Source organism: Dendrobates tinctorius, unplaced genomic scaffold, assembly GCF_039654945.1.
Source record: "Dendrobates tinctorius isolate UK_male_01 unplaced genomic scaffold, ASM3965494v1 ptg000111l, whole genome shotgun sequence".
In the NCBI taxonomy this organism is placed as follows: domain Eukaryota; kingdom Metazoa; phylum Chordata; class Amphibia; order Anura; family Dendrobatidae; genus Dendrobates; species Dendrobates tinctorius.
In genome coordinates this window covers 30,296,307-30,315,619 of record NW_027361779.1, presented here as the reverse complement: position 1 = coordinate 30,315,619, position 19,313 = coordinate 30,296,307, and the positions used below count along the sequence as shown (strand labels likewise).

The window sequence follows — 19,313 nt, the reverse complement described above, 5'->3', positions numbered from 1 at the left end:
GATAATGCAAGTCAATGGGGGAAAAAACGGATCCGCCAAGAAAAATGGCGGATCCGTTTTTTTGCCAACACGGCGGATTTTGACTGATGGTGACAAATGGATGTGTGACCCCGGCCTTAGAAACATTGCACTGGACTTCTGTGCATGAGAGCTCTATGTATCTGCTAATACTCTTGCAATGAGTTTGATGCCATCATGTCACGTATGACGTTGGGACAGGTCTATTTCATGTGTCCCTCAGTTGTGAGCCACCTATGTTTTTATGTATTCTATATAATTTTGGAAAGTTTACTGCCAAAGCACTCAGAGAGTAACCCCTTCACAACCTTTGATGTATATCAATGTCAAAGATCATATCCCCGCCTTTGATGCAGGCTCGCACGCCAAGCCCACATCTTTCCCCGCACGTGATGACTGATGTAATCAGCCATCATGTGTCTTTAGCAGCCATGGGTGGAATGGAGGTCCGCCCGCGGCTGTTAACCTGTTAAATCCTGCTGTGAATCACTGACAAGCAAGCAATGAAAACATTGTATCTACCCAAAAAATGGGATCAGTAAAAACGTCAGCTCAGGGCGCGAAAAAGAAGCCCTCAGACAGCCCCATATGCTGAAAACAGAAAATGCTACGGGCTCGGAAAATGGCGACAGAAGCAAAATGTTTTTTCCTTACAAATTTCCAATTTTTTTTTCACCACTTAAATAAAAACCAAAGCTCTCTATATATGTTTGGTATTTTTGTAATTGTGCTGACTCAGGGATTCTTATTGCCAATCTTACCATATAGTGGCCAATAGCAAACAATGGTGGAGTTGAGCTCTTTTTTGCAATTTCACGGCACATGATAAAATGGATTGTGTCATTCAAAGGTACAAAAGCACAACTCGTGGCGCAAAACACGACGCGGCCACGTGGAGGAAAAAGTACAAACGTTATGGCTAAGAAACCTCCTCCCATTAGCAAATGAGTGACCAGCACAGCGCATTCGAGGTCATATGCCCGGGACACCGCCACCCCTAGGGTCAGACACACCGCGTACCGGGCGGGAGGGCTTCGCGCACACAGCTCTGGCCACCCTACAGTTCCACGCCGGGGGTCGTCCTGTAACCTAGTAACCATTGTTAGTTTTATTACACAGTTGAATAATACACATAAGAAAAAGGAGAAAGTTGCACATTTTCTATCAGGGCCATTTTCTTCTGAACTGATGTTACACTCCCAATCCACGGGTTACATCTGTGTGCGGAGGCCCACAATACACAGGAGGTGCAGCTGGTGCTTATAGTGTTCTATGGAGGCGCGCACACGTTACTGAGGCGGGAGAGCCTTCACTGACTGCAGCTTGTGTTGCCATAGTTACCAGCCGTGTACAGAAGGCACGTAGTACTGAGCACAATGCGGCACCCACGCGCGTTATTAGCCACCACTAGGCTTTAGGTCACGTCGCGAACACTCAGTCACTACACGGAATGTGACGTTGGCCAGTTGTCATGGTTTCCTCAACCCGGAAACGTACAGTGACAGCTGAGAGGACGGGCGCGCGGCCGCAACGTCATTTCCGGCAGTGCTGTAATGCTGAGCCCAGTGTGTGGAGGAGAGGAGCGGCGGACAAGCAGTGGCCATGGCTGCCCGGGGTAAGCGCCAGCTGCACTGTATGGGCATAGGGATAGCTCTGGGTAGGGGACCGCACAGTCTGTACTTGTGTCTTCTAATGGAGCATGGACTGCAGTGTCCATGGGCAGACTTCCTTATTAGTTCATAGGAAAGACTGTGGCTGAGGTTCCCTTCTTCAGTCGCTGCTGAGCTGGAGGGCTGACTGTCCCATCCATGCTGACGGGCTCCACATCTTTGTCGCTTGCAGAGAGACATTAGCATGTTACTGGTGGCTGATCTCTGGAATTTTGGGTGTGGGGGTATCAGTCATAGACAGAACCCAGTACGTTAGGGGTCCAAAGACACGATCATAATGGCACTTGTGTGGTGCCACAAGCGTCCCAGTACATGTCTCACGAGAATGAAGAGCATGCGGTCAGGGTGGCAGCCCACACACCTGCAGATCCTGACAGCAGAGTCTGGAGATCATGAACGGGTTACTCACTCACTGGGTAGCCACTGAGCACAATGCCGGGCACAGCCACTACATGACATGCGGGCACAGCCACTACATGACATGCGGGCACAGCCACTGAGCACAATGCCGGGCACAGCCACTACATGACATGCGGGCACAGCCACTACATGACATGCGGGCACAGCCACTGAGCACAATGCCGGGCACAGCCACTACATGACATGCGGGCACAGCCACTGAGCACAATGCCGGGCACAGCCACTACATGACATGCGGGCACAGCCACTGAGCACAATGCCGGGCACAGCCACTACATGACATGCGGGCACAGCCACTGAGCACAATGCCGGGCACAGCCACTACATGACATGCGGGCACAGCCACTACATGACATGCGGGCACAGCCACTACATGACATGCGGGCACAGCCACTACATGACATGCGGGCACAGCCACTGAGCACAATGCCGGGCACAGCCACTACATGACATGCGGGCACAGCCACTGAGCACAATGCCGGGCACAGCCACTACATGACATGCGGGCACAGCCACTGAGCACAATGCCGGGCACAGCCACTACATGACATGCGGGCACAGCCACTACATGACATGCGGGCACAGCCACTGAGCACAATGCCGGGCACAGCCACTACATGACATGCGGGCACAGCCACTGAGCACAATGCCGGGCACAGCCACTACATGACATGCGGGCACAGCCACTACATGACATGCGGGCACAGCCACTACATGACATGCGGGCACAGCCACTGAGCACAATGCCGGGCACAGCCACTACATGACATGCGGGCACAGCCACTGAGCACAATGCCGGGCACAGCCACTACATGACATGCGGGCACAGCCACTGAGCACAATGCCGGGCACAGCCACTACATGACATGCGGGCACAGCCACTACATGACATGCAGGCACAGCCACTACATGACATGCGGGCACAGCCACTACATGACATGCGGGCACAGCCACTACATGACATGCGGGCACAGCCACTGAGCACAATGCCGGGCACAGCCACTACATGACATGCGGGCACAGCCACTACATGACATGCGGGCACAGCCACTGAGCACAATGCCGGGCACAGCCACTACATGACATGCGGCCACAGCCACTACATGACATGCGGCCACAGCCACTACATGACATGCGGGCACAGCCACTACATGACATGCGGGCACAGCCACTACATGACATGCGGGCACAGCCACTACATGACATGCGGGCACAGCCACTGAGCACAATGCCGGGCACAGCCACTACATGACATGCGGGCACAGCCACTACATGACATGCGGGCACAGCCACTACATGACATGTGGGCACAGCCACTGAGCACAATGCCGGGCACAGCCACTACATGACATGCGGGCACAGCCACTACATGACATGCGGGCACAGCCACTGAGCACAATGCCGGGCACAGCCACTACATGACATGCAGGCACAGCCACTACATGACATGCGGGCACAGCCACTACATGACATGCGGGCACAGCCACTGAACACAATGCCGGGCACAGCCACTACATGACATGCGGGCACAGCCACTACATGACATGCGGGCACAGCCACTACATGACATGCGGGCACAGCCACTGAGCACAATGCCGGGCACAGCCACTACATGACATGCGGGCACAGCCATTGAGCACAATGCCGGGTACAGTTGCTACATGCCAGGTAGTGCAACTTCAAACTACACAAAACTGTGCTCGGTAAACAGTGGAAGGGCCAACGCTCTTGAGGCATTGCAGCGCCATCAGCTGATTGGTCAGTGTACTGGGGTCCGACCTCCATTGATATATTGATAGATTCAGATATAACAGTTCACATTCTAGAGCACACTACTGAGGGCCGAGTGTGTTCTAGCAGAGCTTGAGCTGAGCTTTATAGTTCCATTCATGCTACAGCTCTATTCAGCAGAGCGGTCACTTATAGGGAACTTGTCATCAGGTTTGGCTGATATGAGGCAAGACCACCAGCTTTCAGACCTGATATACAGGATTCTATAATGCTGCATATAAGCCCCCAACCAGACCTGTAAGAGAAGAAAGGCCTTTTGATTATACTCACGTCAGACGATCCATCCAAGGGGTGTCGATGTTCTTGATTGACGCCTCCCATCTCTTTCTTGCTTTGTGTGGATGACACGCCCCTGTCCCAGAAAACAGGACAGGGAGTGAAAAAGATTGTGAGCTACTCAAGAGACATCTTGAGAACAATCCTTTGAAGAGGATCGGTCATCAGCTTTTTGCCCCCTAATCTGCAAGCATATAGAGACTGAGATCCTGATTCCATCACTATAACACTTGCAGGGCTGCTTGCTGTACTTTTGCTAAAATCACTGTTTTTATCAGCAGGAGCTTATAGTTAGAGGACCAGTAAACCTGCTGACATGTAGTCCTCCATATCTATGAGCCCTGTAAAACCCTCGCCATCACTACTTACAGGTGCTTCTCACTACATTAGAATATCATCAAAAGGTTAATTTATATCAGTTCTTCAATACAAAATGTGAACCTCATATATTATATGGATTCATTACAGAGTGATGTATTTCAAGTGTTTATTTCTGTTAATGTTGATGATTATGGCTTACAGCCAATGAAAACCCAAAAGTCATTATCTCAGTAAATTAAAATACTTTATAACACCAGCTTGAAAAAATGATTTTAAAATCCGAAATGTTGGCCTACTGAAATGTATATTCACTCAATACTTGGTTGGGCTCCTTTGGTATCAATGCGGTGTGGCATGGAGGCGATCAGCCTGTGGCATTGCTGAGGTGTTATGGAAGCACAGGTTCCTTTGATAGCAGCCTTCAGCTCATCTGCATTGTTGGGTCTGGTGTCTCTCATCTTCCTCTTTACAATACCCCATAGATTCTCTATGGGGTTATGGTGTTAGGGTCAGGTGAGTTTGCTGGCCAATTAAGCACAGTGACACTGTTGTTTTTAAACCAGGTATTGGTACTTTTGGCAGTGTAGACAGGTGACAAGTCCTGCTGGAGAATGAAATTTCCGTCTCCAAAAAGCTTGTCGGCAGGGGGAAGCATGAAATGCTCTAAAATTTCCTGGTAGATGGCTGCGCTGACTTTGGTCTTGATAAAACACAATGGACCTACACCAGCAGATGACATGGCTCCCCAAAACATCCCTGATTGTGGAAACTTCACACTAGACCTCAAGCAGCTTAGATTGTGTGCTTCTCCAGACTCTGGGACCTTGATTTTCAAATGAAATGCAACATTTACTTTCATCTGAAATAAACACTTGGACCACTGAGCAACAGTCCAGTTCTTTTTCTCCTTGGCCGAGGTAAGACGCTTCTTGCGTTTTCTATTGGTCAGGAGTGGCTTGACACAAGGAATGCGACAATCGTAGCCTATGTCCTGGATAAGTCTGTGTGTGGTGGCTCTTGAAGCAATGACTCCAGCAGCAGTCCACTCCTTGTGAATCTCCCCCAAATTTTTGAATGGCCTTTTCTTAACAATCCTTTCAAGGCTGTGGTTATCCCAGTTGCTTGTGCACCTTTTTCTACCACACTTTTCCTTCCACTCAAGTTTCCATTAACATGCTTGGATACAGCACTCTGTGAACAGCCAGCTTCTTTAGCAATGACCTTTTGTGGCTTATCCTCCTTGTGGAGTGTGTCAGTGACTGCCTTCTGGACATATGTCAAGTCAGCAGTCTTCCCCATGATTGTGGAACCTACTGAAATAGACTAAGCAGACTTTTTTAATGCTTAGGAAGCGTTTAATTCTAATTTACTGAGATAACCTAAAAGTCATTTTCATTGGCTGTAAGCCATAATCATCAACATTAACAGAAATAACCACTACTCTATATAATGAGATTCCCTTTTTTATTGAACTGAAATTACCTTTTTGGTGATATCCTAATTTAGGGAGAAGCACCTGTATATTGCTGCTTTCTGCAGCAGCTCAAAAAAGATTATATATACAGTTGTGGCCAAAAGTATTGACACCCCTGCAATTCTGTCAGATAATACTCAATTTCTTCCTGAAAATGATTGCAAACGCAAATTCTTTGGTATTATCTTCATTTAAATCCACATAGAAGAAAGGCCGCACTCTTCGAGATGAGAAGATTTTCACAGGTTTATTGACATATAAATTACATGTCAGGCCGGGGGAGTGACATATCAAGTGCAGAAAAGGCTGACAATGGCCGTTTCGCGCTGTTCAAGCGCTTCAACGGGTCTAACCCATTGAAGCACTTGAACAGCGCGAAACGGCCGTTGTCAATAAACCTGTCAATAAACCTGTGAAAATATTCTCATCTCGAAGAGTTCGGCCTTTTTTCTATGTGGATTCCTAGGATTATCTTTCTCCAGGTCCGTCACCCGGGATTCCCAGTGGTTGGTTCTCTGAATACCGCGCTACACAAGAAACCACACGGTAACAGCGGTGCCGTCCGCGTTTTTTTCTTGTTTATGATTATCTTCATTTAATTTGTCTTAAGTGAAAAAACACAAAAAGAATTGTCCTAAAGCCAAATTTGTTATAATTCCACACCAAACATAAAAAAGAGGGTGGACAAAAGTATTGGCACTGTTCGAAAAATCATGTGATGCTTCTCTAATTTGTGTAATTAACAGCACCTGTAACTTACCTGTGGCACCTAACAGGTGTTGGCAATAACTAAATCACACTTGCAGCCAGTTGACATGGATTAAAGTTGACTCAACCTCTGTCCTGTGTCCTTGTGTGTACCACATTGAACATGGAGAAAAGAAATAAGACCAAAGAACTGTCTGAGGACTTGAGAAACCAAATTGTGAGGAAGCATGAGCAATCTCAAGGCTACAAGTCCATCTCCAAAGACCTGAATGTTCCTGTGTCTACCGTGCACAGTGTCATCAAGAAGTTTAAAGCCCATGGCACTGTGGCTAACCTCCCTAGATGTGGACGGAGAATAAAAATTGAGGAGAGATTTCAACCCAAGATTGTGCGAATGTTGGATAAAGAACCTCGACTAACATCCAAACAAGTTCAAGCTGCCCTGCAGTCCGAGGGTACAACAGTGTCAACCCGTACTATCCGTCGGCATCTGAATGAAAAGGGACTGTATGGTAGGAGACCCAGGAAGACCCCACTTCTTACCCCGAGATATAAAAAAGCCAGGCTGGAGTTCGCCAAAACTTACCTGAAAAAGCCTAAAACGTTTTGGAAGAATGTTCTCTGGTCAGATGAGACAAAAGTAGAGCTTTTTGGGTAAAGGCATCAACATAGAGTTTACAGGAGAAAAAAAGAGGCATTCAAAGAAAAGAACACGGTCCCTACAGTCAAACATGGCGGAGGTTCCCTGATGTTTTGGGGTTGCTTTGCTGCCTCTGGCACTGGACTGCTTGACCGTGTGCATGGCATTATGAAGTCTGAAGACTATCAACAAATTTTGCAGCATAATGTAGGGCCCAGTGTGAGAAAGCTGGGTCTCTCTGAGGTCATGGGTCTTCCAGCAGACAATGAACCAAAACACACTTCAAAAAGCACTAGAAAATGGTTTGAGAGAAAGCACTGGAGACTTCTAAGGTGGCCAGCAATGAGTCCAGACCTGAATCCCATAGAACACCTGTGGAGAGATCTAAAAATGGCAGTTTGGAGAAGGCACCCTTCAAATATCAGGGACCTGGAACAGTTTGCCAAAGAAGAATGGTCTAAAATTCCAGCAGAGCATTGTAAGAAACTCATTGATGGTTACCGGAAGCGGTTGGTCGCAGTTATTTTGGCTAAAGGTTGTGCAACCAAGTATTAGGCTGAGGGTGCCAATACTTTCGTCTGACCCATTTTTGGAGTTTTGTGTGAAATGATCAATGTTTTGCTTTTTGCTTCATTCTCACTTGTGTTTTTTCATTTAAGACAAATTAAATGAAGATAATACCAAAGAATTTGTGTTTGCAATCATTTTCAGGAAGAAACTGAGCATTATCTGACAGAATTGCAGGGGTGTCAATACTTTTGGCCATGACTGTAATTGCCATAAGTTAGAGATGTTAATGGCATTACAGAGCCTGATACGTTAGTCACATCTATTAGTGTGTCAAAACATATATAAAATGCCTTCATAGCAGCACAAGACATAAAACATCATTGCGGTAGTGGTAACCAACATACTTTCATTGGTACATATAGCTCCTGTGACGGCACATATTGAGGCCTACATCTAGGATATATAAGAAAAGTGGTCCCCAATTATCGGTGGCTATATCTAGATGCCACCTATTAACCATATTGACATCGTAGCAACACCCCTCATATACAGTTGTTATACTCAGACATCTTATATTGCTAGTATATGGCAATTAGTGACCGTATTCAGAGGGATAAACAACAATAGACATTATATGGCTAATACACAGCAGTTGGTTGCCGTATTCTGAAAAACATGCAGTAAAAGCATTAAAGAAAGGAAAGGCAACAGTATCTCATAATCCCTACCTAGGTACTAAATTCATACATAAGGGACCCAAAGAGAGAGATTGAAACGTGGATAGCGCTGAGCTGTAATCAAGTCGCCAAAATAGCCACATTTTAAAAGCCAATCATAACCACCAACATTGATCAGAGTATTTGTAATGTGCAGGCAAAGACCAAGCCCATTTTTTTATATACACGTCACAAGTGGTCTAAAAGAACCAACCCAGTATGATAGACACGTCAGAGAGGGTGGAAATGGATGGTATGCTATTTATATGAACGTACCCCATACAAGAATAGAAAAACGACATCGTAAGAGCCCCCAAATTGGAGCATGATAATTAAAAAATAGAGTCAGTACAATAATTGTATAAACACAAGGGCACGAAAGCCACCAATCACGCTGAACGTATCTCACTTATAGGTAGCACTGGAAGAGACAAAAAGAAACAATGAGTATAAACAACCCAGTCTGGAAGTCCAAGACACGAATCATGTCTGTTTGTAAAACCCAGTGAACAAGAAATCCTCATTCAGGCCAGAAGGCACTAGGCTACTTAGATTGAAGATCCACTTGGATTCCCGCCTAAGGAGTTCCAGGGTGATATCACCGCCCCTGATGTCCGATTGGACAGACTCAAGTCCCATGATCTTGGTACCACACCATTGATAGTTGTGTGTTGTCACGTAATGTGAGGCAACAGTTGTCAAAGTCTTTCCCTTCTCCGTATCTTTCTTGGCTGTTGTAATACAAGAAAAGTGATGCTGAATCCTTTTCCTTAAAGGGAATCTGTCACCTCTTTTTTGAGATACCATATAATGATATCATTCAATTGTATGTCACATAAGGATTCTCTTAGTACTTTTGCTTCCCCCTGACCCCGCACCTTTCGTGCATAAATACCTTTTTTATATCGGTTCAGATGTATGTAAACTGCCGCTGTCCGGTCCGCTGGGCGGGGCTTATTCACCTGCTCCCCCCCTCCCTGTCTTGCTCTACGCATTTCTTCTTGTGTAGAGCAAGACAGGGAGGGGGGGAGCAGTTGAATAAGCCCCGCCCAGCGGACCGGACAGCGGCAGTTTACATACATCTGAACCGATATAAAAAAGGTATTTATGCATGAAAGGTGCGGGGTCAGGGGGAAGCAAAAGTACTAAGAGAATCCTTATGTGACACACAATTGAATTATATCATTATATGATATCTCAAAAAAGGGGTGACAGATTCCCTTTAACTCCTGTGTTGTTTGTCCAAATGTATATTTTTGGGCACGGGCATACCAAAGCGTAAACAACGTTACGAGATTTACAATTGACATAGCTCCGTGTAGTAGTCTGAAAAGGGAAAGAGGGCAAAGTAAGAACACTGGCACATATGGTGAACGAGCATATATTGCAATTCCTGCAAGGAAAAGTGCCAACCAATCGTGCAACCCTGTTCAGTCTGGTGACTGGTCGTTTAAAATGACTATGGCTCAGACAGTCTTTTAGGTTTCGGGCCCTTCTTGCCACCAGACTCTGTCGAACAGAAATGTGGGGTTTCAATCTGGGCTCGCTTAAAAGGATCCCCCAATGCTTAGACAAAATGCTCCTAATGTCTTGCCACTGGTTGTTATATGCGGTAATAACCCCAAGAGGTTTTGGGGGTCCCTTAGCCTGAGTTTCTAGAAGGCGTCCCCTATCGACCTTCCTTGCTGCCATAAAAGCACGTGAGATTACCTTTCTAGGATAGCCTCTATTCCTGAACCGAGTAGTCAAATCCTGTGCATGTGCCAAGAAGTCATCTTGTGTGCTGCATTTTCTCTTTACACTGTAGAACTGGCTCTTAGGGATGCCATTCTTAAGATGCTGGGGGTGGAAGCTGGAAAATTTGTAACAAGCTGTTGGTGGCAGTGGGTTTTCGATATAGTGAAGTAGATATGCAAGAGTCAATGGGGTGGAGCTTCAGGTCCAAAAATTCAACCTCCGTTTGTGAAAAATGCGAAGTTAACCGTATATTCCAGGGGTTATTGTTTAATATCTCCACAAATTGATGGCATTCTTCCAGGGTGCCTGTCCAGAGGAACAAAATGTCAATATAACAATACCATTTGATAACATGCATGGAAAATGACTCAAGACAGAACACCCTGGTAAGCTCCCACCACCCCAAAATCAAACTTGCATACGCGGGCGCCCATCGCGGTCCCCGTAACTTGGCTGTAGTTGACCCGATCAAAGATGAAATGGTTTTTGCCCAATATAAAATGTAGCAGGTCCAGCAGGAATGAGTCGTGTTTTCTGTCACCTGATGTGTTCTGGTCCAGGAAAAACGAAACTGCCTGTACTCCCAAATCATGTCGTATACACGTGTAGAGCGACTCTACATCTAAAGTTACAAGTCAGACACCAGAAGGAACTTTGAGGTCGCATAGCTGTGGAATCAGAAAGTTAGAATCGCTTACAAACCACCTAAGGGAAGAGACCAATGGCTGTAAAAAGTCTGCATAAATACACGGTCGTTCCAACAAACCACCGATCCCAGACACAATAGGCCTACCGGGAGGTACCTGTAGTGATTGTGGACCTTTGGGAGCATGTAAAATGTCGGTGTCCTTGGATGGTGGCATGTCAAAAACTCCCTCTCACGTTTGTTGATGATGTTGCATGAGAATGCCGACTCCAATAGGCGATCCAGTTTTGCTTTAAATGCACAGGATGGGTCTGAGGGGGGAACCTGATAACAATCGGAGTTTGATAGCTGGCGTTTTGCTTCATTTAAATACAACTCCACTGGCCAGATGACCAGGTTTCCCCCTTTTATTCGCCTCGCGAATAACAAAGTCACGGTTAGACCCTAGTTTTGCAATAATAGCCTGTTCACGTGCATTCAAATTTCTATCCCTGTTTCGGTCCAATCTGAGGGCCTGTATGTCCTTGCACACTGTGTTGAAGAAACTTTGCACCGATGTAAACAGTGAAAAAGAGGGGGTAGCTTGTGACGGTAACCTACCAGAGAATTTTCTTCTGGTTGTATGTCCTCCTTCATTCTCATCCAATAAATCTAATAAATCCCTGAAAGCCTGTCTTTCAACCAGTGGCAGATCATCAATGACGAATGGCTGATGGTATAATAACTTGAAAGTAAGCTGTCGGCAAAAGAGATAAACATCTTTGATCACAGTAAATTTGTCCAGACAGCTAGTTGGACAGAAGGAAAGTCCCTTCTCCAACACAGCAATCTCCAAATCCGTCAGAACATAAGATGAAAGATTTATGATTTGTAACTTACCAGAGTCTGAAGGGGCATCAACCATAGCAGTGCATATAGGATTTATCGTCTCCTGTTCTGTCGTGTCTCCTGTTTGTACTTGGGGGACCATGTTCTGAAATTCCGGGTGCGTTTCTTTTGAGATATGTCTCTTCCGTTGGCCCCTCCTGTTGCACCTTTGGCGTCGCTTTGTTCGGACGATTAAAAATCGCTTGATTGAAGTTCATGCAATGAGGCTATATTTTTATTTTTATCTACTGATGAGGTTGGGCCTGTGGTTCTTTTGTTGCCCTTATGTACCCATCTATAGGCCCGTCCACCGTTAGTCAGATTGGGGGTAAGAGACAAAAATTCAAAAGGGACCAATCGCCTCCTTTTCAAAATTATCAATGGTAGACTTTAGTTGAATCTGAAATGGTTCTACTAAAGATTTTTTATCAAATTTTTCAATTTTAGCTTCAGAAGTTTTAATCTTATCCTTAATGGTGGTCAAAATACCACGATCATGTTCTATAAGCATATCAATAATACTATTAGAACACCGTAATAAACCACTTTCCCAAGTTTTTCAAAAGTCATCATCAGCCTCCCAGGCTGGAAAGATCTGTATCCTAAGACCTCTAGGAACCAATCCAGATTTTTTTATATTCCTCCAATGTCTTAATGTTCCACCATGTCTTGGTGAGTGATTTATGTAATCCAACAAATTCTCTGGAAATACTCTGAAAATCAGCATCACCTGGAGTACCACTAGCCAATACACCAGGGCCATCATCAAAAAGGCCTCTGGCCTGATTATTCCACGCAGCTTCCCTAGCCGCTAAATCCATGCCGTAATGCTTATAGATGAAAAATATATATACAAGCAAATGCTTGAAAATAGTATCCTGTCATGTGCCAACACCCAGAAAATGTGGAGGAACAAACAACCACAATAATTAGACAAAATCAAAAAACACACGGGGGCACCACTGACATATGAACAGGGATCCAAACCACAACAATGTAGCAATTTAGAAAGAGAGAAAGGAATAGGCCACACACATGGGATCACATGTGTGGCGAATTTTAATGTTTTTCCATTTTTGTGCTTGTCTTTTGTGTCAAAATAAAGATTGAAAATATATTTTTGCTAACTTCTGCCTCAGGTGATCCCCTGTGTGTGGCCTATCCCTTTTTAGGCTATGTGCCCACGTAGCGTTTAAATCCGGACACTGAAAACCGGACTCCTTCCCAGAAATCCAGCGTTTTTTTCCCCGCACGATTTTACCGCGATTATGTCCGCGATTTTCGCGTGCGATATTCAAGCACTTTCCAAGCGATTTGAAGCATCGCTTGGAAAGTGATTGACAGATTGGTCACACTCGTCAAACATAGTGTTTGACAAGTGTGACCAGGTTTTTACTATTGAGGCTGCCCATGCAGCATCATTAGTAAAAGAAAGAATGTAAAAAATAAAAAATCGGGGTATATTTACCTTCCGACGTCCCGCGCAGTCTCAGCGACGCTCCTGTTCCCAGTGATGCCTTGCGAGACCTGTGATGATGTTTGTCTTGCGTTGCTATAGCGATCTCACGAGACCACTAGAGTCACGCGAGACTACGCCATTACAGGACCTTGCCGCAAGGCATTACTGGGAACGCTGTTGCCCGGGATGGCAGCGCGGGACATCGGAAGGTAAATATACCCCGATTTTTTATTCTTTTTTTTTACAGGGGTATGGTACCCAGGGCCTGGAGGACAGTCTCCTCTCCTCCACACCGTGGGTACCAACCGCACATGAGACGCTTAACTTCGCGCATGGTGGGCATAGCCACATGCGGGAAGTAAGCGATTCTCATGCATTCCTATGGGTGCGGAATCGCGGCAATTCTTTGCGATTCCGCATAAAAGTAAAAAGCATGCTGCGTTTTTTTCCGCGATGCGATTCTACCGCGGAAAAAAGCGCAGCATTAGCACAGCGTGTGCGGAATGCCATAGGAATGCCGAAAATCGCGGCAAAAACGCTTAAAAATCGCATTGTGGGCACACAGCCTAAATTCAAGGAGCATCATGATTAAGGGGAACCAATCATGTAAAATACCACAATCTGCAGATATGGTGTTAATCTGCGCCTTAAGGGTGTGTGCACACGCTGCGGATTCACCTGCGGGTTTTTCCGCGCGGAACCGCAGGTAAAGTGACCTGCGGTTTCACACCTCTACTATGTTAAAGGTGTGAAACCACAGCGGAATCCGCAGAAACAATTGACATGCTGCGGTTTATAAACCGCAGCAAAACCGCGCGGAAAATAACGCAGCGTGAGCACAGCGGTTTTTAAACCCATAGGGTAACATGGTACTGTACCATGTCCGCAGAACTGCTGCAGAATCCGCAGCGTGTGCACATAGCCTAATAGCGTTCTGACACCATGCAGCACCCGCAATGAGCTCACTCTGCTGGGAAGAAATTAACTTTATTCCACCTGACAACCTCGCACATTGTCTCAGGGGTTGTCATAAGGGCCAGCTGTCAGTCAGGGCCGGGCGCGCAGTTACAGCCACCTTTCTGTACCCAGAGCAGTGACTGAAACTGCGCCAGTGCCACCCCTGCGATTGAAAGAGCGAGGCCTCCAGTGGGAATAAAGTTAATTTCCTCCCGGTAGTGGGGTTCTGTGTGGTGGCTGCACTGTGTCACAACACTATTTATCTGCGGATTAACCCCATATCTGCAGGTTAATAGCATTATTATATATGCCAGGTTCCCTTTAAAATTAGCTGTATTAAATAGCTGTTCTCCAAATGCTTGTTTGTGTGATAACTATTCTTTTTGACTCCCACAACACACATGCACACTTGGTAAATGAATGGGACAGATCTTTGATAACAAGCACGGCCAATACAAGATTGGCTCTAATATTGGTAAAACACATCTAATGACATAAAATCCTTGGAATTGATCTCGCACAGCTGCAGTGAAGATGAAATTATCTCTAAAAGGCCTAAAGTTACAGATGACACATTATCTATATATAAACGCCTTATCGTGTCTGTCTGTAACCGAAATCGTGGGCCGCTGATTGGTTGCGGCCGCCAGGCGCAGGCCTTAATCTGTAAAAAAGAGAATTAAAATAAAAGTTATTCTCACCTTCCGACGGCCTCCTGTCTTCTTTCCACGCGCCCGCCCTCGCGTTCCCAGTAATGCTTTGCGGCTTAGACCGCTGATGACGTCACTCTCGCGAGAGCGAGAAAGAAGAACGACGTCATCAGCGGTCTAAGCCGCAAAGCATTACTGGGAACGCGAGGGCGGGCGCGTGGAAAGAAGACAAGAGGCCGTCGGAAGGTGAGAATAACTTTTTTTAACATTTTTTAAATATTTTTGTACAGGGCCGCGGCAGTGATTGGTTGCGGACAGAGGGCCGCGTTGCTGATTGGTCGCGGCTACACGGAAAGGGGGGTGAGGGGACCATGCATACCAGGATTGGGGGGTGAGGGGACCATGCATACCAGGATAGGGGGGTGAGGGGACCATGCATACCAGGATAGGGGGGTGAGGGGACCATGCATACCAGGATAGGGGGGTGAGGGGGACCATGCATACCAGGATAGGGGGGTGAGGGGGACCATGCATACCAGGATAGGGGGGTGAGGGGACCATGCATACCAGGATAGGGGGGTGAGGGGACCATGCATACCAGGATAGGGGGGTGAGGGGACCATGCATACCAGGATTGGGGGGGGGGGTGAGGGGACCATGCATACCAGGATTGGGGGGGGGGGTGAGGGGACCATGCATACCAGGATTGGGGGGGGGGGTGAGGGGACCATGCATACCAGGATTGGGGGGGTGAGGGGACCATGCATACCAGGATTGGGGGGTGAGGGGACCATGCATACCAGGATTGGGGAGTGAGGGGACCATGCATACCAGGATTGGGGGGTGCATTATTGCATTATTATTAAATCTTCAAAAATAAACTGCATATATATTCTAGAATACCCGATGCGTTAGAATCGGGCCTCCATCTAGTAATGTATAGTCGTCTTTTACATTTTAAAAATTACAAAAAGGAAAATGGGACAATGCAAAAGTTTGGGCACCCTGCATGATTAGTATCTAGTAACCCCCCCCTTTTGAAAGTATCACAGCTTGTAAACAATTTTTGTAGCCAGACAAGGGTCTTTCAATTCTTGTTTGAGGGATTTTCATCCATTCTTCCTTGGCATATTTCTCCAGTTCTGTGAGATTCCTGGATCGTCTTGCATGCACTGCTATTTTAAGGTTTAGCCACAGATTTTCACTGATGTCCAGATCAGGGGACTGTGAGAGCCAGTGTAAAACTTTCAGCTTGCTCCTTTTGAGTTAGTCTATTGTGGATTTTGATAAATGTCTCAGCCGACAGCGCTGGCGCTACAGTCTACTCAGCAGCAAAATATTAGGACAATACCACAAGATTAGTCCAAATAAATAAATAATATGTAAAAATTTAATATTTGCGCTCAGAGATAGACCTGGATAAGTGATACACACCCCCTTACACAAAAAATGGAAAACTGAGTTCCAAAACTAGAAAAAAGGCGTTTGGAGTCAGGCACCGCTCACTTGACACTTTACCATAAGTTCAAATGGAAGAATAAAAGGGTGTAGTCAGGATTAAACACATGCACAGCATATAAGGAATTCACCGTGGGGCCAAATGAAGGAAGCTGTCCACAGGAAAAGAGATTACCTTGAAATCAGCCGCTTTGTGATAAAGTGTTTAGCAGCCCAGGTCCTGTAGATACAAGGTTCCAGCATGGAAGTAGCGATAATTAAAATAAGATCCAAGGATAAAGTCACCAAATGAAGAAATGAAAAACTGATGCTTGAAGTACTGGACGCTGTCCCGGCCGGAGACAAGCGTCCTGTCTGCAGTGCGCCCGCCTAGACTGAGGGCGGTAGCGTCGCACGCAGGGTATAGCTAATAAGGTCCGCAGGACCTTGCGTGACGTCACGGTCACGTGATGACTCACGTGACTAGCTATGGAGAGCGGGGAAGCTCACAAAACATCCAACGCGTTTCTGAATCAACGGAAGAAGGAATCCGTTGATTCAGAAACGCGTTGGATGTTTTGTGAGCTTCCCCGCTCTCCATAGCTAGTCACGTGAGTCATCACGTGACCGTGACGTCACGCAAGGTCCTGCGGACCTTATTAGCTATACCCTGCGTGCGACGCCGGCCGGGACAGCGTCCAGTACTTCAAGCATCAGTTTTTCATTTCTTCATTTTGTGACTTTATCCTTGGATCTTATTTTAATTATCGCTACTTCCATGCTGGAACCTTGTATCTACAGGACCTGGGCTGCTAAACACTTTATCACAAAGCGGCTGATTTCAAGGTAATCTCTTTTCCTGTGGACAGCTTCCTTCATTTGGCCCCACGGTGAATTCCTTATATGCTGTGCATGTGTTTAATCCTGACTACACCCTTTTATTCTTCCATTTGAACTTTATGGTAAAGTGTCAAGTGGGCGGTGCCTGACTCCAAACGCCTTTTTTCTAGTTTTGGAACTCAGTTTTCCATTTTTTGTGTAAGGGGGTGTGTATCACTTATCCAGGTCTATTGTGGATTTTGACCTCTGTTTAGGATTATTATCCATTTGCAGAAGCCATCCTCTTTACAAGTTCAGCTTTTTTACAGATGGTGTTATGTTTGCATTAAGAATTTGTTGAAATTTTTTGAATCAATTCTTCCCTCTACGCGTGAAATGTCCCCCATGTCATTGGCTGCAATACAACCCTAAAGCTTGATTTATTCACCCCAAGCTTAATGGTTGCTGAGATGTTCTTTTCCTGAAATTCTGTGCCCTTTTTTTTTTCTTCACACACAGCGTTCACCATTGTGGCCAAAGAGTTCTGTTTTAACCTAATCGGTCCACAGGACTTGTTTTCCAAAATGCTTCAGGCTTGTTTAGATGTTTTATACCAAAGAGAAAAGGAGTAATTCAATAACCTAATATAAATAAATAAAATACTATATAAGGTTCAAGTAGACAGCAGAAACTATATATAAAAAAGCTACTTGAGCACTAAGATAAGCACAAAATATAAATACAAAACATATGTATCGAAATAACATTTTTATTATAGACACCAATCAAGATAAGGTTAAAATAAAAAAACACAAGACATGATAAAAGGGGTATATTATACAATTATATATTGTTTAGATGTTGTTTTTTTTTTTTGCACAATGCTGACTCTGACACAGAATTTTATGACTTTATGGTGAGAACGCCAGAGAGCTTTTCTTCTGATGACACTTCCATGAAGTCCATATTTGTGCAGGTGTCTCTGAACAGTAGAACAATGTACCACAACTCCAGAGTCTAAATCTTTTTGAAGGTCTTTTGCCATTAAGCAGGGGTTCTGATTTGCCTCTAGCAATCCTGAAATTTTGCTTGGTCTTCCAGACCTTATCTTGACCAATGTTCTTGTAATCTGCCACTTCTTAATTACATTTCAAACTGAGGAAAGGACAATTGAAAATGCTTTTTTATCTTCTTGAATGCTTTGCTAACTTTTTGTAGCCTTTTTTCTTTGTGGGACTCCATCATTTTCAGAATGCTAGGGCAGATGCTTAGAAGAACCCATGGCTGCTGTTTTTTGCCACAAGGTTAGAGTAGCCTGGGTTTCTATATAGCAGTGAAATTTGCTTCACCTGGACTTTCCTAACAATGATAGTGAACAAACCATAACCCTAACAGGCAAATTACGGTCTGAAATCTTAGTTAGCTATCTGAATAATCAAATGTCCAAACGTTTGCATCAGCCAATCTTCAGTTTTTATAATTTTTAAAATGTAAAATATGACTAATATAATATATACACTGCTCGAAAAAAACAAGGGGAACACTTAAACACAATGTAACTCCAAGTTAATCACACTTCTATGAAATTATCCTGTCCGATTATGAAGCAACATCGATTGAATCTATTTCTCCTGCTGTTATAATAATTGGCAAATGGCAAGACAACACCTATAAAGGCGTGGTTCTGCAGTGGTGACCACAAACCATTATCCTTTTTGGCTAATTTGGTCACTTTTGCATTTTCTCATTGCTCCCACCCCTAGAGGTAGAGTAGTATGAGGCTGTGTCTACAGTACAACCCACAGAAATTGCTCAGGTAGTGCAGCTCATCCAGGATGGCACATCAATGCGAGCTGTGGCACGAAGGGTAGCTGTGTCTGTCAGCACATTGTCCAGAGCATGGAGCAGATACAGTCCAGTACACCAGAAGAAGTTGAGTGGGCTGTAGGAGGGCAACAACCCAGCATAAGGACCGATACCTCTTTTGTGCAAGGAGGAACAGTGACAGAGCCCTGTAAAATGACCTCCAGCCGGCCCCTAACATCTATATGTCTGCTCAGACTGTCAGAAACAGACTCCATAAGGGTGGTATGAGGGCCCGACATCCACAAGTGGGTGGTTACAAACCAACACTGTGCAGGGCTATTGACATTTGCCAGAGAACACCAAGATTGGCACATTCGACTCTGGCGCCCTG

The 19,313-nt window shown here is 45.5% G+C and overlaps 1 protein-coding gene across 1 annotated transcript in view; it reads left to right on the top strand.

Moving 5' to 3' along the window:
- Positions 1 to 1,478: 1,478 nt before the first annotated feature.
- SLC35A1 (solute carrier family 35 member A1) overlaps positions 1,479 to 19,313 on the top strand; it is a 59,780-nt gene continuing 41,945 nt past the window's right edge. The window contains exon 1 of the mRNA XM_073589605.1: positions 1,479 to 1,633. Coding sequence (XP_073445706.1) covers positions 1,621 to 1,633 — 13 coding nt within the window. The 5' untranslated portion in view covers positions 1,479 to 1,620. The remainder of the gene's footprint in view (positions 1,634 to 19,313) is intronic.